We start from the raw sequence: 24553 nt of genomic DNA, 5'->3' as shown, positions 1-24553 counted from the left end.
GCATGCTGCAGTGAGAATTTGTAAGACGAGTGGCACTCCTGTCAAACGAAAGAGAGTAATGCATAGCAAATTGAGGAAAGGGAAATGTTCTTTGGTTAGTGTGGTTGTTTGCACTTTGTGGGGATTGAGCTGTACCATGCAAGTCACAGTGGCCTCGGTATTGTTCTTTGGCCTCACGATGCTTGAGTATGGGTTTCCCATTTAATTAAAATCATACTTCAAAATTATCCATGGAAAGATTGCATCCTCGGTAAGATTACTTTAAGGGATGTTTGGTTGGGAGAAGTGGGGTTTGGAATCAGAATGGGTGACTTTCATTTCAATCATTTCGTTAGGAACAGTCTTATTCTGATTCGACGATGGAATGAGAATGGTTCAATCTATATAGAATTCAATCTTTACTCTTTTCTATGGATTTAAATTTTCATTTCAATTTCGATTCTGATTTTAATTTCGTTCACGAATCAAATATTTCGGAGGATTTGATTATTTCGATTTCAAACTATTTCAATATTTATTTTCATTCCGATTTTGATTACAAATCAAATATTTTTTAAATGTCATGCTTACAAGTCTCAAACATCTTGGTGACAAATCTATGAAGGGTCGCGCAAGTTGCAAGGGGATAACACTCGTCTTTACTGTGGTTACACATTTGCTATGCTGAGCCCATTTTCACGTGTTGCTGTTAGCTGCGGTTGGGGTGTTGCTTTCTTTACCAAGCATACACTTGTCCATCTCTTTTCAACATTCCCAATTAGTGAATGTAAACTGGCCTTCTTTTTTGGGATAAAGGGAGGGTTAAACCTACCCATAAGCTTTCATCGAGTCAGGGAAAAGCGGGAAGTAGTAGTGATAAGTTTTGAAATGGCGAATGCAGAACTTGTTATTCTCCGGTTGGCTTGGCTGTTCAAATAAATGATGGTGCTGACAATGCTGTGCGTTTGGCCAATTGTGCTTCTCATAATGTGATTGTCACATTCTTTCCGAACGGACCAAAGCAATGTGAAGGCTACCGCAGAATACCCGAGACAGCTTTTTGAACTGCGACGTCTTTTAGACCGTCCCACCTTAAACACAGCCTACGTGTCTAAATCCATTCTGGATCCTGTTATGGTAAAATAGACCTGACAAAAAGAGCTTCTCTTTGTCCCTGGCTACTTACCTGCCTAATTGCAATTAGCTTCGACCAAATCAAACAGAACTTCACCTTCTCGAACCCAAACAAGCCCAGGTAGCTTGGGGAGCCAGGTTTCGACCATCCAATTTGGAAACCATGCCAACATATTTTTGGTTCCCAGAACCGAAGGGGTATGCACCGAACCGGACAGGCGGGAGCGATGCATTGAACCGGGGTAGGTCCGGTATAGGCGCGGATAGGCTAGACCTTGAATTCCAGGTTCGGAGCTAGGCTCGGAATGCCGTTGCGCATCCGAACCTCTTTCAAACCCCTCTTTTCTTCCCTCCCGACCGACCACGCTCTCTTTCTAGCTTTCTCTCCGTCCACCATTTTGAGGTGATTCGTCTCCGCATCTCTGCGAACCTCTTCGGAGCCCCTCTGGAAGGGGAGAAGAGACTTGGAGCGAAGAAGAGAAGCAGGAAAATTGGTTCTTTTTTCCTGGAAATCTTTCTTCTTGGTCTTCCATGGAAGGTGGCGGCCTTCGGAGCGCGGCCGTCCACAGCGACGGAAGCGGCATCGGTAATCTTTACTGCTAGGATTTCTTAATCTTGTGTAGGGTTCGTTGTTCTGGGCCTTCTAGGCTTGCTGGTGGGATGGGGGTTTGGGATCTAGGGTTAGGGTTTCTTTCGTTGGACGGTGATGATGGTAGATTCAATTGGATGGCAGGAGTGAATCATAGATGGGAGAAGAATCACAAGGTGGGTTTGATGGGGGCCACAATTAGGAGGAATAGGCTCTCCGACATCACCAACACCGTGAGTTCGGGGAGGCCTGGCGGACTCAGCATGGAAGGCGATCAAGAAAATTCCAATACGATGCCTTGTCCCAGCACCAAGGACTACGTTGCCCAGCTGATGAAGGTACTTCAGTTATCCATCTCAAAATTTCATCTTTTAATTTTTCCCTGCTTTTCTTGAACTTCTGTTTCTCGGGAAAAAAAAAAAAGGAATTTTTTAGTGTTTCTTTCTTAAAAATTTGGTCCTGCTTTCAGGAGAATACTGCTCTTTTGAAGCTTGTTGGGGAGAGAAAGTACGTGTGTTCTCTAAAGATTGATTGCCATTTTCTATTCCGAGTAATTCGTTCAGGCTCTTGGTTTCAGTCATGACTTTTTGGTAATTTTATTGGTTTTGTCGGTCTCTTGGTTTGGCAGTAAAATCATAGAAATGACCGGCATTGAGATGCAGAGGCTTCGATTTGAATTGCAGAAAGTTAGACAACAGAATTGGCAGTTAGCTCAGGCCAACTCTCAGATGCAAGCGGTTTGCTCCTTATCTTTTGACCATCCTGCCTTGTTTTCTGGACTGCAAGTTTTCATCTTTTTTCCCCTAATCTATCTTTTATCTTGATTCGTAGGAGCTCAACTTAGGCAAAGATAGAGTAAGTCTCTAATCCTTATGAGTGGACTGTTCCTGGTTTGTTTCTTGTCTAGGGAACGGAAGTTAACCAACTGGAATCTATGAAATTTTACTCCAAAAGCAGAAAGTTTTTGGGGTTGATCAAAATTTCTGATCTGGTATGCTTTTTGATGCAGCTAAAAGCATCACAACATGAACTTAGATGCATGAAAGCTGTCCTTAAAGTAAAGACTTTAGAAGTTGAGGTACATCAGTCATCATAAGTATATTTTTGTAGCTCTTTTTCTTTTTTGTGGATTATATGAGCAAGAACTTTCTTAATTCTAGGAGAAGGAGAAATTAAACAAACAAATGTGCGATAATATTGGATGCGAGGTAGTCAACAAATCCTTTTTGAAATCTTTCTGATGAAATTTATTCATAGTCACACCCTCAATTTTCCTTCTTGCTGATGTTGTTTGTTTTTTATCTGCAATTTAAGGAGGAACACAAGAAGTGCACTGTGGTTGCAGTAGATGCGTCTCATCAAGCTAATGACATGAAGACCAGCAATGCCAACAGGAAGCGCACATCAAAAGAACATTGTAATTTCCTCAAAAACCTAATGTTTATAGATTAATGGCAACCTTGGTTCATACATCACTTGCTTTCTTTCTTCTTTAATCCTCAATTATGCTGCAGCTCAAGGCTCTACTGCTATGACCCATGAAGAAGTAGCACCAAAAGAAAAGGTTGAGAGAAGGTATTGCATGCTTTAATTAAGCTGTGGGATGCCTTTCCACGTATTTCTCTTACCATTACTTAGGCTAATTCTAATACACCTAGTAATTCTTTTGAAGCAGAAGGTCTTTAAGAAGGAGATCTGGTGACTTGAAATCTGAATCATGCGAACCAATGGTGGACTTGATCAAGATAGAGGATGCCAAAGTTCCAGTTCACTCACTTGTTAGTGAACCCTTGCATGAGGGCACTTCTGTTCAGGCTGACATTCCAGCTCAGGGTTCTACTGCTATGACGCATGAAGAAGTAGCACCAAAAGAAAAGGTTGACAGAAGGTATTGCATGTGGGATGTCTTTCCACCTATTTCTCTTACCATTACTTAGGCTAATTCTAATACACCTAGTAATTCTTTTGAAGCAGAAGGTCTTTAAGAAGGAGATCTGGTAACTTGAAATCTGAATCATGCGAACCAATGGTGGACTTGATCAAGATAGAGGATGCCAAAGTTCCAGTTCACTCACTTGTTAGTGAACCCTTGCACGAGGACACTTCTGTTCAGCCTGACATTCCAGCTCCTTCCTGTTCAGATGCTTCTATGAAACAGGGAAAGAATGAGGAGCAGAATGGTAGGAGTGAATTCTCAGAGTCTTGCAATCATGAGGTGCGGAGATCTTCAGTTGGAAGGCCATCACGCAAGGCAGCTGAGAAGGTCACTTCTTACAAGGAAAGACCTATCAATGTCAAATTGCGAAGAGTTGAGTGACTGCTTGTGGATCCTACTACCATGACCGAACTTCAGATGATGCCGACTGAGAGCCAGTGACTTCAACCTTTTTGTGTTCTGCGCATTTTGTGATGTATGCTGGTGTTAATTGTATCACTGCACTGCAAGTTCCTGAAAGTCCATTTTTAGGAGCTTTTTCTTTCTCGTCATTCGTGGGTGATGTACCAGAGTAATGGAAACTTTATGGTTGTTTGTTTTGCAGCCATATTTTCTCACTCCAATAACCTGGTGAATTTGATAAATTCAAGTAAACTTTTATTCTCTTTCCCCCTCCCCCAATCACCCCCACCCCTGATCCCCAGCTAAGAGAAAAATACTGAGGAAAGATGGTGATCATCCTCGAAGCTCAGCTCTGTTCATAGGAGCATCAGTTGGCAGCAGTAAATTGGAGGAGGATCAGCAAGGTGAAGTCTATACAGCCCGCATGTCATTAACATCCGTTTTCTGCAAGGAAGGGGTTTTGTCATCCCTACAGAAAATTCAAGGAGTTTCAGAACTTTCACATTCATGTCCGCCAAACCGTAAAATGCCATGTGCCTGATTCGGAGAATGGGAAAAGCTGCTTCTTGTTCCAGCCTTTTCCACAATAAACTTTCTTTTCAAGTTAGCGTCAAGCCCAATAAACTGGACTCGGGCTTGGGAATGCATATCATGCCTGATCGATGCAGTAGATAAATTGTTTAGACTTCAGAAAACGAGCTTGAAGAAATATTGATCATGAATGTGCATCTGATATATTGTTTAGGAACTCAGCTTGATGCAATCCACTCGGAGACAGCCTTCATAATTGTACTTGTATTGTGCTCGGTCCACACGTATTTCCGTGAGATTTTTTATGTAGTTGTTCCAGATGATTGGTTTGGAAGTATAATGTCCATGGACTTGTTTGGGTGTGAAAATTTTAGGCACTTTGAGCATAAAAATTAAAAGCCAGAATAGTTAGGATGGCAGTAAAAAGATTGTCTTTCAGGTTTCTGGCCATATAATCTTTCTATAGGTTTCTTTATTTTGTTAACATCACCTAAATATTTTCTGGTTCAACTATCCCTATCTACCAAAACTCAAAGTTAAAATACGTCTTGAGATTCGATCGATAAGGAGCCTACAACGAGATCCAAGATGATGAATGGAGTCCAACGAGCTTAAGAACAGTCCAAATAGAGTCCAGATGAAGAAAATACGCACGAAAGAAAGCGAAGAGGTTGGCTGGTAGGGCCCATGAACGGCAGACTGGCGTGCGGCCCAGCAGGCGCACGGCCTAGCACGTAGGAGCGTGCAGGCAGGGTGCATAGGCAGGCCCAGTAGGTACGTGCGAGGCGCTGTCCATCTTCGCGCTGTCCATCTTCACGCAGTCTACGCATGGTGTGTCGACTGACAGCCATTTCACCCTCGATTTCGTACAGTCCAAGGTGGACCGATGACATTTCAAGGTGGTTTCTCACAGCTCACAGGCTGTTTTTTGTGGACCGAATGCTCGATCGTGAGGTTGCGGGTGCTCGCGGTCATGATCGGATGGATCAGACGAGATCAGAGACGAGTAGGGTCGTGATGGGGCACAATCCAACGGTCAGTTTTTGATCTAAGGCTCGATCGGATGGTAGAGAAGCTACAGAAGTACTATCGAGAGTCTGATTCCGATCTGAACTGGATTTTAGGATCGAGGTCCTATGGGCGAAACAATAGAACCATGAGAGGATGCTGTGTGCAGCTGTGTGCTATTAGTAAAGGCATCAGTGTGTAGGAGGCTCATGCAGCTGTCGGGAGGAGTCCGACAGAGCACCAAGTGTATGCAGCAAACAGAGCAGACACAGGAAGATCGTAGTAAGTCCCCCCAAGTAGCTGTGAAGAAGCACGATACAGCGGTTCGCTCCATAGGAAGCATCCCGGGACATCGAAGATCCTGGTACTGGCAGTCCTATAAGAGTGTCTCTTGGGGGGACTTTTAAGATAGCTTTTGTGAGGGTAGTTTCTAGTTAAGAGAGGTGTATATACAGAGAGTTGAGAGTGGGTGTTCTTTTCTTGTATTGTTTCTTTCTCTTAGTGAAGCTTGCATATCCCGTGGAGGCAGCACTTGGACTGTTCCACGTACCTGATTGTGTGTTTCCTATTTTATTTCTTCTTTCTTCCTGCTGTAACATGAGTAATATTGAAAAGCTCTGTGGTGGTAGTGTTCTGGCCAGACATCCCCAATAAGTGGTATCAGAGCGAGGCGATACCAGTACGAGGTTGCGGCGGTGGTGAGCAAGATTGAAGATGGAGAAGACAAACGCAATCAAGGTGGAGATCGATCGTGAAGGGTTGATCAATGCCATCTACATAGAGGATGCCAGCGGGAGCTCAGTGCGAAGTGGAGCTCCAGATATTAGAGATGGATTAGGCACGGAATGAGAGACTCGGGAGAAGGATAAGTGACGTCACCAGGAGGTTACTACCCCGAGCAGATCTCAGGTCAGGAGGTGCTGTGAGATGCACAGCATATAACGAAAATGGGATCAAGCGGCCTAACTCGACTCTCATATTCGTCTATGTATGAGTAGCAGACGATTCTCCCAAGATATGGGGTCAAAAAGATCCAAAAGCTCTCAAAGTCAGGTAGAGGCCGAATATCGAGTCGAGATGGAGATTGTTAGAAAATACGTCTCAAGATTTGATCTACAAGGAGCCCACAATGAGGTCAGAACGACGAATGAAATCTAATGAGTACAAGAACAGTCCAAACGGAGTTCAGATGGAAAAGATACGTACGAAAGAAGATGAGGAGATGAGCTGGTAGGGCCCACAGATGGCAGACGGGCTCATAGGGCATGCGAGCCCACAGACGCGAGGGCCAGCCACACATGGGCTTGAGGCCCAACGGGCGTGCGGCCCAGCATGCAAGAGCGCATGGGCAGGATGCACAGGTCAGCCCAGCAGGCATGCGCGGGGCGTTGCCCATGTTCATGTGGTCCACGCACGGTGCGTGGACCAGCAACCATGTCACCCCTGGTTTCGCATGGTCTATGGTGGACCGGCAACATTTCAAGGTGGTTTCTCATGTCTCATAGGCTATTTCATGGATCGGATGTGCGATAGTGTGGCTGCGGGTGCTCGCGGCCATGATCGGATGGATCAAAGGAGATCAGAGACGAGTAGGGTCACGATGGGGTGCGATCCAACGGTCAGTTTTCGATCTGAGGCTCTATCAGATGGTAGAGAAGCTACAGATATCCTAACAAGAGTCTAATTCCGATATGAGCTGAGTTTTAGGGTCGAGGTCCTGTGGGCGAAACAACAGAACCATGAGAAGATGCTGTGTGCAGCCGTGAGGAGTCTGGCTATCAGCAGAGGCATCAATGCATGGGAGGCTCGTGCAGCCGCCGAGAGGAGTCTGGCAGAGCGCTGAGTGTACGCAGCAGGCAGAGCAAATACAGGGAGAGCCTAGTAGAGCATCAGACAGAGTAGCTGCAGAGAGGCACGATGTAGCAGTTCGCTCCACAGAAAGCGTCTAGGGGCATCGAGGATTTTGATACTGGCAGGCCTGTGAGAGAGTCTCTTGGGGAGACTTTTGAGAGAGCTTTTGTGAGGATAGCTTCTAGTTGAGAGAGATGTGTATATAGAGAGTTGAGAGTAGGTGTTCTCCTCTTGTATTGTTTCTTTCTCCTAGTGAAGCTTGCATGCCCTGTGGAGGTAGCACTTGGACTGTTCCACGTACCCGATTGTGTGTTCCTGCTTTATTTCTTCTTTTTTCCTGCTGTAATATGAGTAGTATCGAAAAGATCCTATAGTGGTATTCTAGCCAGACATCCCCAATAGGTTCACAGCTGGTACACATCAGCTTTCAACACCCAGTTCCAATTAGATGTCTAACATAGGTACACTTCTATAACAGAAGAAACAGTGCGATATACAACTCAAATTTACAGATTCATGACTTTATTTAAGTGTATGTACATGTGCATGCAGAGTGATCACCATGAACGAGGTTGCGAGCTAAACTTCCACAGCTTCTAGCGCTTGGAATACATCGCTACGGGTAACCATTCCTGTAAACATATTTAAGCAGTTAAGCTAATCTATTAACCATATTCAAATGCTTTTCAACGCGAGGGAGAAAATTGCAAGATTTGGTTTCCATCAGTATGAACGAATCTCACCTATCACCTGTCCTTCCTCATTTAGGATTGGTATCCTGTGGATCTTCATTCTAAGCATTAAGGCTGCAGCATCTGCATTATTAAGTGACAAATAATGACCATCTTCTTAATTTTGGATCGTCAAGTTGATCAATTGGAGACTCCAGATTTATGTGAAGCATTACCCTTGACTGTCTTACGAGGTGACAACGTAATGGCAGGTGATGACATGACTTCACCAACCTTCGTCTTTAGCTGTGTAACCAATATCACAATATTAGAAAATTTAGCATAAAGAGTAATTTCTTGCATACGTACTCCAATCTACACACTGACCAGGCTCCTCATAAGTTTAAACTCAAAACTAATCAGATGCTTTTGGAAAGATACAGGCAGCAACTTCTACAACGAAAATGACGAGCATATAATAGTAACGCATCAAGATTGCATAAGACAACCAAAATTTGGTGAAACAGCTTGCCCACCATGCAGGATTTGCTTTATTTGTGAATTTGCCATAACCCGCATCAAATTGGTATAATCCCCAAATAGATGCCTCGCTAATTGGATTGAAATTTTCATCGTTTCGGACAACTTGCCAAAGAGGTTAATAACCAGCTGGTTTGGAAGGATATATATGTAATTTCCTTTAGATAGTATTGGTTTGTCTCCGATCTGATCAAGAAAGAACTTCTTCACAGTTTTAAAAGTGAATAGCTTTCAGATCTCCATGCAGAAATTGTCCAAAGATGAATCTGAAAGCAAACTACTAATCTACAGCGATATAACCATGCATACTCCACGGCAGAGAAAATAATGAAGATCCAACTCACCCCATTTGAAGCTCTGGCCCTGTCATTCTTGGAAACCATCCCAACACATCTGAGCTCACTGTCGACCACCGGAAGCCCCGAGACGAGCTCAAAATGGTGGTCTATCTCTTCCAGCATCTGGTCAGCCATCGCCACCCGTAACGGCGTGGACATGACTTCCCCAAGAAGCGAGGATGGCCACAACTGCCACCCCAGAAAATCAAAATCCAATCAGAGCAAAGAGAAGAACCGAACTCTTCATTGAGCTAATTTATATATTGAAAAAGATAACAACCAAAATCTGGTCTTCTTCAAAGCCAAGCAGGCTTCCTCCCTCCAATTAATGTCCAAATTAGATTTTATGAAAGAAGAAGAAGCCCAATAAAAGCCTTTGTTGTAAAAAAAATAAAAATAAAAATCATTCACTTTAAGCTTGTATAAATTTGATCCCATGGTACTAGAATCTACGATGCAGCCCCCGCACCACAAAATGTTTTCATCGGAAGATAAACGGCCATCAAAAAGGTGCAACAGGAGCATCAACGGTATCATATATTATTTGATGGCCATGCATCATCTGATGGCGGTCCACGAACGTTGCAGCCCATTTAACCGCAAAGGATCCATAAAACTTAGACGACCAAACGGCTCCTGTAAAAAGTGTGGGAAGGATGGAAATTAAGACCTTGCGTTTGTGAGTAATTGCTTGAGAGTCGAGATAAGCACGGAAGTCATCATAGACGAGGAGGGAGAAGTTGTCAGGCCATTCTCCAGATATGATTCGCTCCGGGTTCTCATCCAGCTCCGGCCGGAGGTCTCCAGTCGAAGCCCGGCTCTTTAAGCATCCTCTGCCGCTGCCGCTTCTTTCACCATATGAGGTAGCAAGACCGGCAGCGTTGTGCTCAAAGATGGAGGTGGTCCGGGAGGTGAAGCCTTTTGCACAACCGGAGTGGAGAGGGAGAAGAAGGCCACCTTGGATGGAGCTACAAACCATTGTGATCACTTCGATCGGCACTCAAAACTCCGCCTGGCAGCACTAATGGAGGGGGGGTGGATTTTATGGGACGAAGGACCCACTAGATTTGGTGGTTCTCTTCGGCAACGTTTACAGAAGCTCGATGCAAGAGGAGATGGTTTGGTCCCACCGATGTTGTCCTCGACTAACTGGAAGGATTTTGATCTTGACTGGTTCCATCAGTCAGGACTTGGGATCCATGTTGGGCCGCATTGTGTCTTGGTTCTCCGATTCTGGCTCGAACGTGGCAGTTTCTGATTGGGCATGTTAATTCTTCGGAGGGTCCACAAAGGGAGAGGATAAGGTGGGGGTCCACATTGATCTGATGTCTTTGTTTTCCTCCACTGTCCATGCTCTCGATCTGATTTCTGGGGAATTTTCCTTTTCAAACTGTGTTTAGGTGTCCATGTGGAGCTTTCATGGGCAGCTCCATTTTTGGATTTAGTGTTTTGAAATTGGGAAAAAAAAAAATGTGTGTAGAAAACTCGACAACCCATGAAAAGTACATGATGCATATCCTTCCCAATTCTATAGTTTGACGAGAATGGGTTTGAAATACTGGAAACTAAGGACCTCATCATTTTTTCCTTTTTTTTTTTTGAGTAAATATGGAGAAAGTGAGAAATTTCCTTCAGAATTTTATGAAAAGAAAAGATTACAGAGGAGTTTACAGAGGAGTAAGATTACATAGAAAGAGAAGAAAGTCTAACAGCAATAGCTCTGTGACCATCCAAAGCTTTTCCGGCACATAAGTTGCCCTATAAAGAAAAGGAGTGTATGATCTTATAAGAAATAGATGAAACCAATGTCTTTTGCTTTAAAAGATCCCTACATTTCTTTTCCGCCATATGTGCCACATTGATGTCATAACTAGATCCTAGCCTTTTCCATAGCTTGCTCACACCTTCCCTCCTCTTTAGAAAGATGCATGTGATAAAAATATGGGATGACATAAGGGACAAACCAAATTGACTCTCCATCTTTCATTGCTAAAACTTCATTTGTATATGAATTATTTTTCAAAGCCAACCACATGAACACCTTAACTTTTTCTTGTTAGATAATTTTAATTTCTGTTATATTTGGATCATGCTCTTATATTTATACAAAAATCAAATCATAAATAAATCATATCTTGCACCATCATTTATCCAATGCAACGGTCACATAGCCTATATGACGTCTGATCTTTCCACGTGGGGTGTCTGATCTTCTCTCTCCTCATCCCTCTTTAACGTAGGCGATTGATGGAAATCGTTCACATCTTTTTGAGAGTTAGAGAAGATGATCAGGGCACTTCTATTTATACCTGCACTTGTCTTATCCTATCAGAAGACTTACTTTTAATTAAAATCAAACTTTCAGTACAAATTTTATTAAGAATAGATCTTTTTAATTAATTAAGCTCACCGTAATTGATTCAGTATATTTGGCTAATCTAAAAAATTAAATCTGACTAAGTGATAATTAAACTATATATTAGACCTCTGTTGTTGAGGACTAGTAGTATGAAGTTACATCGAATGGGCCATGACTATTAGGTTTTCAAATCGGAGTTGTCTCAACTGCTCATCATTTGCCAAGAAAAAAGGGCCATACACTCTAATAGTCCAACTCCGTGTTCTTTGGCACCGAAAAATATTAACAGGTGTGTCATGCTTAACTACATGAGAATAAAAGGACTCAAAGGGGGAAGCGAAGGGAATAGAACTTAACAAAAAATTCTCTCAAAATCTAATCCGGTCACCATTACCGACTTCAAAAAAGTACAACACCAAAATGCATCGAGGTCCTTACAAATGGAGGAAGCTTTGGAAGGTCTTTGCCTAACCCTTATGCTAAACCTACATCTCAAATAGTAGGCAGAGATAACTTGATTCTAGAAATGGCAATAGATAAAATTTGGGTTGGGTATTGTACTACTCATCTCCAAATCCGAACTTAATATCTTATATCCAAATCCTATTCGATACCCGATCGGATAGAAAAAGAGATACTCATCCTCATACCCAATGGGTTCAAAGATATCCATGGGTAACTCATTTTCCCATATCCAATTCATATCCATCCCATACCTATTCCATACCAAAAAAAAATAAACAACCAAAATAATTTTATACATATTATCAATCAAAATAAATTTATCAATTTAATATAGAACATAATTTTTAAATTCAAATTTATAGAAATCAAACATAGAAACAGAATTACAATTCAACATAGAATATATAAATAACCAAAATAATTTTATGCATATTATCAACCAAAATAAAATTATCAAAACAAAATTATAAACATATATATTTGGGTATGGGTTCGGATATTACCCATACCCGTAGGTTTGGATCGGATTCGAATTTAAGTAGAAAACAGTACTACCCATATCCTACGCATGAATTTTACCCAAATCCGTACTCAAATCCAGTCAAACTCTATTTTTTGGATTTGATCGGGTTTGGGTAGGGTGCATATCCATCAGATCGGATCGATTTTGCCATTTCTACTGGATTCTTCCACAAAGCTACTACATTGTCAAGTCTATCTGAGGTCTCCAATATTTTTTATGCCTATTTGGCCAGCAATGGGATCACTCTTTATTTTTTCATTTTGCATAAAATGAATAAGTTGTTTTATTTACATATCTTTTTTTGGCCAAAATATTTAACTTAAATTTCATAAATAGTACTACAGTGATTTGACTGAATAACTATTTGTTATGTGGTATGATGAATATTTTAAAATATCTCAAAATTAATTATATATAGTTACATAAAAAAATGCAGCTTAATATTGTTTTTTTTCTATTAATCATTTGTTAATTTTTTTTTCTCCCTATGGTCTTAGCCATATAGTTTCATGATTAAAAACCCTCCATATCACAAAGTCAGCTTGATTTTGATTGTTGTTCTTTGTTTTCGTTTGTCAATGCTCTCTTTCAAAGTACATTATTTTTTATGCCCAGCCTTAACAAAATTTTCCTCCACGCACCTAACTATAGATTTCCTTTTGTTACCTTTTTTGCGTCAATCATCTACATCCTTAATCCTTGTCATTGATATACTTTGTTATGTGTTTTATTTGCATATTTTAAGAAATTAATTCAAAGCGGACTTCACTGCTCTTCGGACTTAAAATGATTACTTTCCCTATTTATTATTTACTTTTTGTCATTCTCCTGGCATGTCTGATACACTAGCACAACACTCTTTCAACTGTTCTCACTACGGCAGAAAAAAAATATTTATGATACAAAAAAAAATATTATAAATATTAATTTTTTATCATAAATATTTATTTGTAATGTAAATTTTATCGTTAATATTTAGTTGCTAAAAATAGAATCGTAGATAATATTTTACGATGAAAAAAAAATTCATCACTAATAATATATTTTTTATGACATAAAATTTATATTTTAAAATATTTTATTTTTCTTAAATTATTTGTGATGAAAAAAATTTTATCACAAATAGATGGTTTTCATCGTAAATAAAATTATTTATGATAAAACTTTTTGTCATAAATAATTTAATAAATAAATTTAATATTTTAAAAAAAATAAAATTAATTAATTTTTTATGATGAAATATTTGCATCATAAATATTTTCATTGTAAAAAAAAATATTTCTAATAAAAATTTTTTGTTGCAAATAACTTTAAAAAATATTTTTATATTTAAAAAATATATTATTTGTGACGTAAATCATATGTCGCAAATGATTATATTTGCGATGGATATTTCATCATAAATAATTTCATTACTAATTAAAATATAATATTTTTTTTAAAAATAATTTATAAATATATATTTTTTAAATATATATTTTTAATATTTTATATTTATAATCTATAAAATTGAAATAAAAAATTTACACAATAAACCCATAAATAAATTTGAACATTTCATTATATTAAAATATAATTATAAAAAAATAAATTTAATAATTATAAAAGTTCAAAATAAAAATATAAAAATATAAAAACAAGCCGCTGGCCATCTAGCATCAGCATCTGAAGAAGGATAATGGGTGGAGCATGATGGACCAGCCTGCTGTTGTCTCATCTGCTCCATCTGCATCATCCACTCCATCATTTGTGTCTGAAATAACTGTTAGGAATTGATGCATGCAGCAACTCATCAGTTCGCTGTCGATCCTCAGTAGTCTATCTCTATACCTCCACCAATCGAACATCGCAGGTAGTATGGATGTCAGCCCTAGACGACCATGAAGATAGGGGAGCTCTAATCCCATACCCTAACCCTCTAATATAACAAGATGTCGTACCAAGCATCTGATCACAAATCTTCTCATTTGTGGGTGTGATCGAGCCCTCAAGGATAGGCTGGATTCTCATCTGTATCATACGATCTTAAAAATTAAAGTTATAGCTATTCTAAGTTTATACTGAAAATCAAAATGTTAATGAAAAATAATTGAAAAAACTTACATAAAGCTCATGGCTCCCCACCGTCCACTCTTCTGACCATCATTGGTGGGTCTATTGATAGATCTTGATCCTACTAGGAAGCTCACCACTCTCTACATCTCTCTGTAATTTGAGAATAATTATTTAAAAAAATTTTAAATAGTTAAAAAGTTAAAATATACTAAATAAAAATTACTTATCATCTATTCTATATGACAAACGAACGGCCTCGAACCCCCACAGTGCGAGACGGTCTATCTCATCCGATTGGCGGTATTTCGAGCATATCGATCCTGTACCATTAACAGTCAAATAAGTAAGTAACTAACTAAATTTAAGAAAAAATAATTCAATTATTAAACTCTAAAAAAAATTAGATGCTTAACTTGATATGCCAAATCCTCATATCTGCGGCATATGATAGCCCAGTCCTCGATACTAATACTGTCATATAACCACTGCCGCACTGTCTCCACCTTCTAATCTTGCACTACAGTGTACCAGTGGTGATGAATGCGATGCTGATAATTTTTGATATACGAGCATAGATGATCATCCACAGCTTGCCGCACGTAATCGTGCTCAAAATCAACAATATCAAATATAGCCTGTCAAAAATAAATTTTATAAAAATATAGTGCTAATTAAATATTTTATTAAATATTATTTTACCTATAAGCGACTATAGAAGACCTTTCTCTGAGCTGGTGTAACATGACGCTAATCAGAAAGCGTCACAGGGGCATAACTGTGGCATATGATGCCCAGCTCAGTCTATCATGGCTCACACCATCCCCTAATAGGCATGGTAAAGCCGGACGAAATCTCGATATGGAGATGCTGTCCCTCGTGCTTGCATCTCCAACGCTCCAAGATGAGGTTCTTCGACGGACCTCATCCTCACCTCACCACCTGCATCGAATGGTCTGAAATAATAATGAATAAATCATTTGTATGATAGATATCTATAAACCTAACTGATATAATTAAAATTAAATTTTATTATATAAAAAATATTAAAATACTACTCGGATCTACCTTTGCAGCACCCTCTGGTAGCTCCAATGGTGCGACAGTGGAAATGGAGGAAGGCTCATCTTTAGGAGGAGGCTGGGAACTCAATGTGGTCGTCTCCCTCCTGACGCCATATCTACGATGCTTAAACCATGCATATAACTAAATTGATATATAAATAAATATAATAATGAATAATAATAGTGAAAATACATAAATGCTAATGAATAGAATTGTATTGCATACCATTATTTCAAGAGAAGATTCAATAAAGAATATAGATCTATTCATCAATATCCGTATCCTTCTTGATTTGTAGGTCCTCCTCCAAATCACAATAATTAACTAATGTATCGTCTTTTATCTCATCATTATTTATGAACCGATCGTCACCCTTCGAATCATCAAAATTAAATACAAAATCAGCTTCAACTTCGGAGGACGGCAGATCAGGCCTATTCAAAGAAGTTGTCACAAGTTTTTCGTCAATAAGGAGCTCGATCAATATTTGCTTTTTCTTTTAAAAAGCTTTCTCTTTATGTAGATCTGAATTTTCGTTCATCTCTAGTCGGGTTGGTATGTCATATACGCCTCTAGGTATTATTCTTTGTACGACATGCTAATCACCTCGATACTTCAGATCCTTCAAATATATTATTTGTTTCGCTTGAGTTGCTAAATTATATGGTTCATTTTGGTATTATATTCATGCAAAATTTATACTGATAAAGTGTGGATCCCCACCTTGATCCAACTCGAATCCCGATCCAAATTCGGACCGGATCCCGACCTAGATCTCGAACCAGATCTGAGTCAATCTGGATATGATCTCGATTCGGATCCGACTCAAATAGGATCCAAGTCGATCCGATTTGGATCCCAGACCGAACAATTTATATGTATAAAAAATTTATTATTTTTATTAATAAATTATTAATTTTTTAAAAATAATTATTTTATTTTATTAATAAATTATTAATAAATCATCCCCCCACCCCCCCTCTCGGCCCCTGTGGCTGTCCGCAGGAGCACCACCCCCCTCCCCCAGCCACCGCTGGCCGTCCGCGGGAATACACGTCCCCCCCTCGCGTCCTCTGCCCCCCCTCGCTTTCTCCACCCCTCGGCCACCGCAGGCCATCTGCGAGAACAAACCCCCCCTCTCCACCCTGCATCCTCCACCCCCCGACCACCACAGGCCATCCGCAGGAACAACCGCCCCTCCATCCCCATCCTCCACCCCGCACCTGCCGACCCATGGTCCCCCACGAAACCGCCCCCCCCTCCTCCAGCCCTTATGAAACCCCCCTCCTCCGGCCCCAACATGACCCACCCTCGCTAAACATCCCCCCTCCCACTCCTTCCTGCCTGAGCACCCCCCCGTCCTTCTCTTTCCAGCAGAGCCAAAAAAAATTGTTTATCTTAAAAGTCGGTGACGACAGCATCAGCAAAGGGGGAGCGTTTTCCGATAAGGAAGCCCGAGAGGGTTTCGATGGGTAAGAGGGAGGGAGAGAGCCGAGAGAGTGGGGAGGGAGACAGAGCAGGGAGGGTTCCACAAGAACCAAGAAAGTGACTTAGAATTTTTATAGATTTTTTAGCAACATAATTATTAGCGATGAAAAATTTACGTCGCTACAAATAATTATTAGTGATGAAACTAAAATTTTTATCACTAATAATTTTTATTAAATATTTTTCTCTAAAAATTTTTGTTTCTAAAAAAATTTAATTAAAAAAATTCTCAAAAAATTTAATTTACGATGAAAACAAAATATGCATTGCTAATAATTATTATTACTGATGTAAATAAATTTTTCATCGCTAATAATTTTCATCAAAAAAAATTTTTGCTCTAAAAATTTTTCACTCTAAAAAAATTTAACAAACAAATTCCAAAAAAAATTACAACGATAATTCCAATTAGTTGCGACTCTTATTTTCCATTGCAAAAATCTGTTATTTATTTTTTTAAAAAATTTTGAATTTTCACAGATTATTTGTGACTAAAATTTTGTATCACAAATACAAATATTTACAATATAAATTTTTTTTATGTTGTAAATATTAAATTATTTGTGACGTAAATTTTTCGTCACAAATTATTTATTTTTTTAAAAAATTAATTTTTTATCAATTAGTTGCGATAAAAATTTTTCATCATAAATAATTTAATATTTACAATGTAACTAAAATTTTTATTGTAACTAATTTAAAAATTTTATATTATCTAAATAATTATTGTTAGAGTATCGTTACAAAAGATGTCTCCATCCGATAGCCCTACTATATCAATCAATGAAATTCGATTTCGATGGTCACAAACAACCGTATGATGATCTGATAGATAGAGATCAACGATGGGTCTGAAAATTTATAGCGATGATCTCAATGATATTTTTAGCATACTATCAAAATTTTACTTCAATCAGATATAATTATCATGGTCAATTTAGTATGGGATAATTTGAACTGTTAAATAAAAAATGAGTGATCAAAAGATCAAACGGTGTCCGATTATAAGATAATTTTTTGTAGATAAATGATCTTTACTACTACTTTGATCGTTTGTATGGTGTGATCATAAAATTCAAACTACACGTATATAAACCATCCAAGACTCTATGTTTCTTGATACTCATTTTTAAAGTCCTGAAATAATTATACTTGTACTTTTATAAGATCTACTTAACATGGATAGTTCATATATGCACTGTTTGGTTTTTACGATCACCACCGTATAGATGATTAAAATAGTAGTAAAGATCATTTATTTAAAAAATTACCTTATAATCGGATGTCATTTGGCTTTTTGATCACTCATTTTTCATTTAACGATCCAAATCATCTCATCTTAAATTGACCATGATAATGATATTCGATTGAAGTAAATTTTTGATAATGTATTACAAATGTCATCGAGATTATCGTTGTAAATTTTTGGATCCATCGATGGACTCTATCTATTAGATTATTATGCGATCATTCATGACCATCGAAATCGAATTTTATTGATTAACATAGCTAAGGCTACCAGATCGAGGCGGTCTTTTGTAATAATACTCTAACAATAATTATTTAGATAATAAACGATGAAGATAGTCTTTAAATTCTAAAATTATACCATATTCAAAAAAATTGAAAAAAAATTATATTCGATTGTAAAAAATATTTACGACTGATTTTTTGGTTATAAAATATTAAAAAAATTATGACCAAAAAATCGATCATAAAGTATTTGAATTATTTTTTTAATTTATAAAATATTTTCATCATAAATCATCTGCTATTTATTTTTTTAAAATTTTTGATTTTTCATCGATTATTTACGATGCAAAATTTCATCATAAATAATATACTATTTGCGACATAATTTTTTTTAGTCACAAATATGATTACTTGTGACATAAATTTTCTATCACAAATAATCTGCTATTTATTTTTTAAAAAATTTTAATTTTTTTAATTATTTTTGATGTAAAATTTACGTCATAAATAATGTAATATTTACGATAGAACTTAAATTTTCATCGCAAATATCTTTGTTCATGACACAAATTTTGTCGTATATAGTTCTACTATTTATTTTTTTAAAAAAATTAATTTTTTAATGATTATTTATGATAAAAAATTTACATCATAAATAATTAAATATTCGTAACGTAAATTTATGTTGCATCGCAAATATCTTCATTTGCGACGAAAACTTTCAGTTGTAACTAATCTGTTATTTATTTTTAAAAAAAAAAAATAATTTTTCTTCATTTACGATGAAAAATATGCATTGTAAATAAGTTTATATTTACAATGTAAATAAAATTTATGGCACAAATATTATTTAGTTGCAATGTAAATTTTTCATCCCAAACAATCTACTATTTATTTATTTTTAAAATTTTTTATTTTTTATCGATTGTTTATGACATAAATTTTACATCATCAATAATTTTATATTTACGACGTAAATTTTTGGTACGTCGCAAATACCTTTGTTTGCGACTCAAATTTTTCATCATAAATGGTCTAGTATTTATTTATTTTAAAATTTTTTAATTTTTAATCGATTATTAACGATACAAAATTTGAATCGTAAATAATTTACTATTTACGTTTACGATGTAAATTTTTCATCGTAAATTATCTATTATTTATTTTTTAAAAAAAATTAAATTTTTTATTGATTATTTACAATGCAAAATTTTATATATATCGTAAATAATATGTTATTTACGATGAAAAGATTTTTACATTGTAAATAGTTAGTTATTTATGACGTAAAATTCTTTCATCACAAATAGTTGTAATTACGACAAAAATATTTTTATCATAAATAATTACATCGTAAAAATTCTATTTTCTTATAGTATCTATGCTATCTTGATCTAATGATTTGAGATCCCGTTCTATATGAAAAAAATGAAGAAGAATATATCTACATATTCGAACCCATCAGTAAGTTCGACAGAAAAAGTCATTGAAACAGGAAAGCAAAGCTAACAGATGTACATTGATCAAGAAAGTTCACACTGCTCACAGTTCATTTTTTTCCCTTCCAAGACTAACAGAGCAGGACGGTTGCAGACATTAGCTACATTTAACCAGCATAACTACGTTCTATATACCTGTCATATCCGCATACCCTTTTTCTCTATTCATCCATGCAAATAATGCACCGTAGGCTTTCACCATTCAGCAAATAATCGAACGCCTTGTTAATTTCAGAGAATGGAATCCTGTATGTGATGAACTTCTCCACTTCCAATTCCTGCACATGCAGCAAATGTTCATGAGCATTATGACATCTTGTCATCTGGCCATACATACATACATACACACACATACGCATACATATACATATATGTATGCATAACAGGCAGCAGCGCAGTCTAAACAACCACCTTCTTCATGTACATGTCGACGACTGCAGGGAGATCGGACCGAGGTTTGTAATTCCCGAAGCATGTTCCTTTCAGAGTCCTCTCATCCAAGAAATTTGTAGGCTTGGTCACGAATGCTGCATCTTTACTGGGCACTCCTACCAGTACTGCAACACCCCAACCCCGCAAACCATTATGTAGAAAGTTCGCTCATAGATCAAATTAGCATTCAAAGAAGGGTTCACTTTGAAGCAATAGACCAAGAGATAGAAAGTCTCAGTTAAATTGCATACGTCATGAACACATTCAAAAGCAGATATCATGGCATTAAAGTGCACTCCACACTCCTATCAACTCCGCCATCAGTCATTTCTACAATCACCTGTGAAAGATCATAGGAATTGTTTTAGTTGGTGCATAAGCTATTCATGAACTAATATCATATATATATATATATATATGTGTGTGTGTGTGTGTGTGTGTGTGTGTGTGTGTGTGTAACAAAAACGGACCTGCTGCACTGGCTTGTCATGGTCCTTGGGATTTATGAACTCATTAACACGAAACTTCCTAGCTGCACAGACAAGCAGAACGAAAACACACTTGGTAACATGAATTGATGGACACAGCAACAAAATAACGTGCCAGCACCCAGAGCCAAAACAATAACTTTCAAGCATTTAAAAATCAGGGAGGATTTCAATATACCTTCCTCAAATCTGTTGGGATTTATATCAACCCCAATAATTCGGGATGCCCCGGCAATCCTTGCACCTTCAGCAGCCTACAAAGCCAAATAAGATGATGACATCTGAGAACTAACCGAGGTATGCACTGCACACATGAAGATTATAAATTCTGCTGTAAGCCACCTACCGCAAGGCCTACAGCTCCCAACCCAAATACGGCAACTGATGAGCCCCTTTTCGGTTTAGCAACGTTCAATGTGGCTCCCAGACCTGAGCAGCATGAGAAAATATTGATGCCAGCATTTAACCATACAAAAACACTAGTTTCAAGACAGACTGATTTTTTAAAAATCAGAGATGTTTGGTTTCGTATTCCTATTTGTTGTTGAGTACATCGTATATGCTACTTTATGACCACAGCTTAATCATGTTACACTGGTGTGAATTATCCTTCACATGTTCAAAACAACTGATGTTAGACATCCTGCATGTTGAGCAATTAATGATGCAAGTTTCAGCTGCCTATATATCCAATCTCCTTTTGTTTTCTGATACCTAATAGGAATCTGCATATTCTCTTCATCTTCTTCCTCTTATCAGCTTTATCATTGTAAATATTTCAGTTTCAATAAAATTTAGTGTGGCCAAGCCTCCCTTCTCATAAAAAATGATATATAATTCGATCTCCACATATCAAAAAGAATCGATATTCCTGAGTAGAAGTGTTATCAACAAAGTCCACGGACGAACGTACCGACAAAATTAAGGCACAGAGGTACCACCTGTTGATGTGCCACAACTGAGAACACAGACCTCGTCAAGAGGTGCAGATGGATCGATCTTGGCAACACAAGCCAGAGCGGATGACCGTGTATTCACTGAAGGTGGATGTGATAGATGGGAGTCCCTGTTTAGAGAAGCGTGTTTTCCCATCACTAAGCATGACACCTCGTTCTGTATTAAGCCTTAGCACGTCACACATGTTGCTCTCCTCAGACTTGCAGTGCGCACACTCCTTGCATTCTCCTGTGAACACAGGAAGTACATGGTCTCCCACTTGAAGGTCTGTCACACCTTCGCCGATGCTCTCGACGATCCTGCCAACCACATTTTATGTGCCCAAAAATTATGAACGACAACAGATTGTTTTCGAGAGAAACATAAAAATGGCAAGATCTGTGAGCGGAACAGGACCTACCCTGCTGCTTCATGGCCGAAAATGCGAAGAAATAATGGATGTTGACCCTGAAAAGTCATTCAATTAAATTAGAACGAAGAAGAATTTAAGGATATGAAATCATTGAACATTTCATGATAAAAAAATGTTATGGACGATAATAATTGGAGGTGTTACTGTCATTGTGCTTCTTTTCCATTCCTGATCGAAAGGGAGGTTTAATACCACCCAAAATTTATTAAGAAAATAAAACTTATATCAAGCAATGATAAAACCCACAAGAGGTAAAATCATGTTGAGCTAATTTGAGGGCTCTCTTGATTGCATAGCACAGACCGGTGATTAATAACACCTGGGCAGTTTTTTCTGACGCAGTCTTGTTGAGGAACAATCTATCCTTCCTCTCCTTCCAGCAAGCCCAGAGGACAGATCACTCAATTATTGGGCTGAGACTTGATTATTAATAATGTATAGTTCTATCCAAATGAATCGCCACAAAGACATGCCATCATTAACATTCAAGAGAATCAAAATGGCACCGTCATCAACACATGGTAGACGAAGTGAATAGAAGGTATACTATAAGGTCATGTAACATTTGGGATGGTGTAATTAATTGTTCTAGAAGTACAAGGCTTATGCAATAAGTACTAGCATGTAATCAGAACACGCGCATGTAATTTTTGCCATCATATTTGACTTATAAAAAGCAATCTTGAGAGCAGATTCTTAACTCCAGAGTTTCTCGGTGAGGATTTAGTTTTTAATTTTTACAAGCGGATTAATACAACCAAAGCAAAGAGGCCTTCATCGAGGGTCCTGTGAATCTTCATGCAGTTTCTAGTAGTTTTATCAACGGCCAAATTTCTTTCCTTTAATCAAACTAAATCAAGATATATATATATAGAGGAAACGTATCGAGTGAGAGGAATGATTTAATATGAGAGATTAAAGATGAAAGGACATAATAATAATCTTGGATCCATATCAACGGTTCAGATGAGTACCGCGATTATCTAAACTATTCAAATATCTTTAAAATTTATTCATTCTTTTTTTTTTTTTTTTTAACACATGCGATGCTTATCTAAACACGTAGATTCAAAGATTATTATTAGGTCCTCATTTCTCTCATCCCCCCCCCTCTCTCTCTCTCTCTCTCTCTCTCTCTCTATATATATATATATATATATATATATATATATCTTTGGCCCGTCTGCTTTCCTCTTAGACAAATCTAAGCATTTCCCGTTTGTCATTTATATAAGTACTAATAACTTTTGTTACTGGTTCATCGATCTAAGTGCGGACACATGCAGGTAGCAAATGGAGCAGGTCTTTTTCTGATATGAAGAAATATGAGGTGATATTATTACCGGAAAATACTGCCATGTGCTGTACAAGGCAGAAGGTATCAGAGAGAGAGAGAGAGAGCGAAGAGTGAGCATGCCTTGGCCTCCCAGAAGTAGACATCAGTGTGGCAGAGGGAGGTGTACTTGATGTTGATTCTGACCTCCATGGCTTTTGGTGGCGCCACCTCCACCTGCTCTATCGCTAGTGGCTTCCCTTCCTCCCACGCCACTGCAGCTGTCTCCAGAAAACACTCTACTTATGAGCCGGAGATGGATAAATCAAAGAAGTTGGACATCAAACGAACTAGGAAAGAAACTGATCGGTGGCTAATTACCCTTGCAAGACACAACATGACCAGCAGTAGTGCTGGACGCCATGGTGTCGGATGATGAAGAAAAGATAAAATTTAGGAAGAAGAAGAAGATCGATGATGATGATGATGAGGTGATGAGAAGAAGAAGAAGAAGAAGAACAAGAGCAGAGTGGGGGTGATGGTGCCCAAAAAGGTTGGGGAGGGGGGACTTTTTTTTTTATTTTGGTTGTGAGGTGGCGTTACGCGCGTATCACTCAGTTCCGCTGCACGTGGCCATAAACATGAGAGGATGCGCCACGCGTTCCTCGGTGAGAGATGAGGATGGACGCAATTAATCTTACACCTGCGTGCGCTGCCTTGGGAAGAAGACACACAGGTTACAAGTTTATCAGTTTCTTCTATCGGTCCACCGCTTGCTATCAGTTCTCTCTCTCGGTCCACCATTTCTTCATGCGTGATCAGTCTTTCTTTTCTTTTCTTTTCATTTAATTCATGGCTTTAACAGCTCTACTATGTGCTAATTTAATTTCACCTTCTTGTTCCTTATAGTAGTATCCAAAATCGTGAAAAAATTGCATACAAATTTTTATTTAGATATTTCATTATCTTTTTATAATAATAAATTTTGATATCATATAGATATATCACGCATGAAGAAAAATTGTGATGTTTTTATGTAGTAAGTAGACTAGAGCGGCATGCAGGATGTAGAACGTCCGCTGGCCGCG

At 38.1% G+C, this 24553-nt stretch overlaps 2 protein-coding genes and 1 pseudogene across 5 annotated transcripts; 1 reads left to right on the top strand and 2 right to left on the bottom strand.

Moving 5' to 3' along the window:
- The first annotated feature begins 630 nt into the window (after window positions 1–630).
- LOC105055557 (shugoshin-1) lies at window positions 631–4292 on the top strand. Its single transcript, XM_010937394.3, has 11 exons — window positions 631–1699; window positions 1847–2040; window positions 2172–2209; window positions 2331–2439; window positions 2534–2557; window positions 2712–2780; window positions 2863–2910; window positions 3017–3119; window positions 3217–3277; window positions 3378–3590; window positions 3677–4292. Exons 1-11 carry the CDS (start codon window positions 1645–1647, stop codon window positions 4017–4019), a joined length of 1257 nt encoding a protein of 418 aa, XP_010935696.1. The 5' UTR covers window positions 631–1644; the 3' UTR covers window positions 4020–4292.
- A 3558-nt stretch (window positions 4293–7850) lies between these two features.
- Window positions 7851–9961, bottom strand: LOC105055556 (uncharacterized). 4 transcript variants are annotated; one of them, XM_029267719.2, is made up of 6 exons: window positions 9650–9961; window positions 8986–9168; window positions 8489–8554; window positions 8338–8407; window positions 8174–8245; window positions 7851–8062 (listed from the first exon to the last, which is right to left on the bottom strand). In XM_029267719.2, exons 1-6 carry the CDS (start codon window positions 9956–9958, stop codon window positions 8010–8012), a joined length of 753 nt encoding a protein of 250 aa, XP_029123552.1. In that variant the 5' UTR covers window positions 9959–9961; the 3' UTR covers window positions 7851–8009. The 4 variants fall into 4 exon arrangements, 3 of the variants coding, with proteins under 3 accessions (XP_029123552.1, XP_010935695.1, XP_073102762.1); XR_012135833.1 differs by lacking the exon at window positions 7851–8062 and adding an exon at window positions 8638–8827 and having other exon boundaries at window positions 8201–8245; XM_010937393.4 differs by lacking the exon at window positions 8489–8554.
- A 252-nt stretch (window positions 9962–10213) lies between these two features.
- On the bottom strand, window positions 10214–24019 carry LOC105055555 (alcohol dehydrogenase 1-like; annotated as a pseudogene).
- Between the last annotated feature and the right edge of the window lie 534 nt (window positions 24020–24553).

This window comes from Elaeis guineensis, chromosome 12 (genome assembly GCF_000442705.2).
Source record: "Elaeis guineensis isolate ETL-2024a chromosome 12, EG11, whole genome shotgun sequence".
Taxonomy (NCBI): Eukaryota; Viridiplantae; Streptophyta; class Magnoliopsida; order Arecales; family Arecaceae; genus Elaeis; species Elaeis guineensis.
This window is presented reverse-complemented; position numbering and strand designations above follow the sequence as displayed.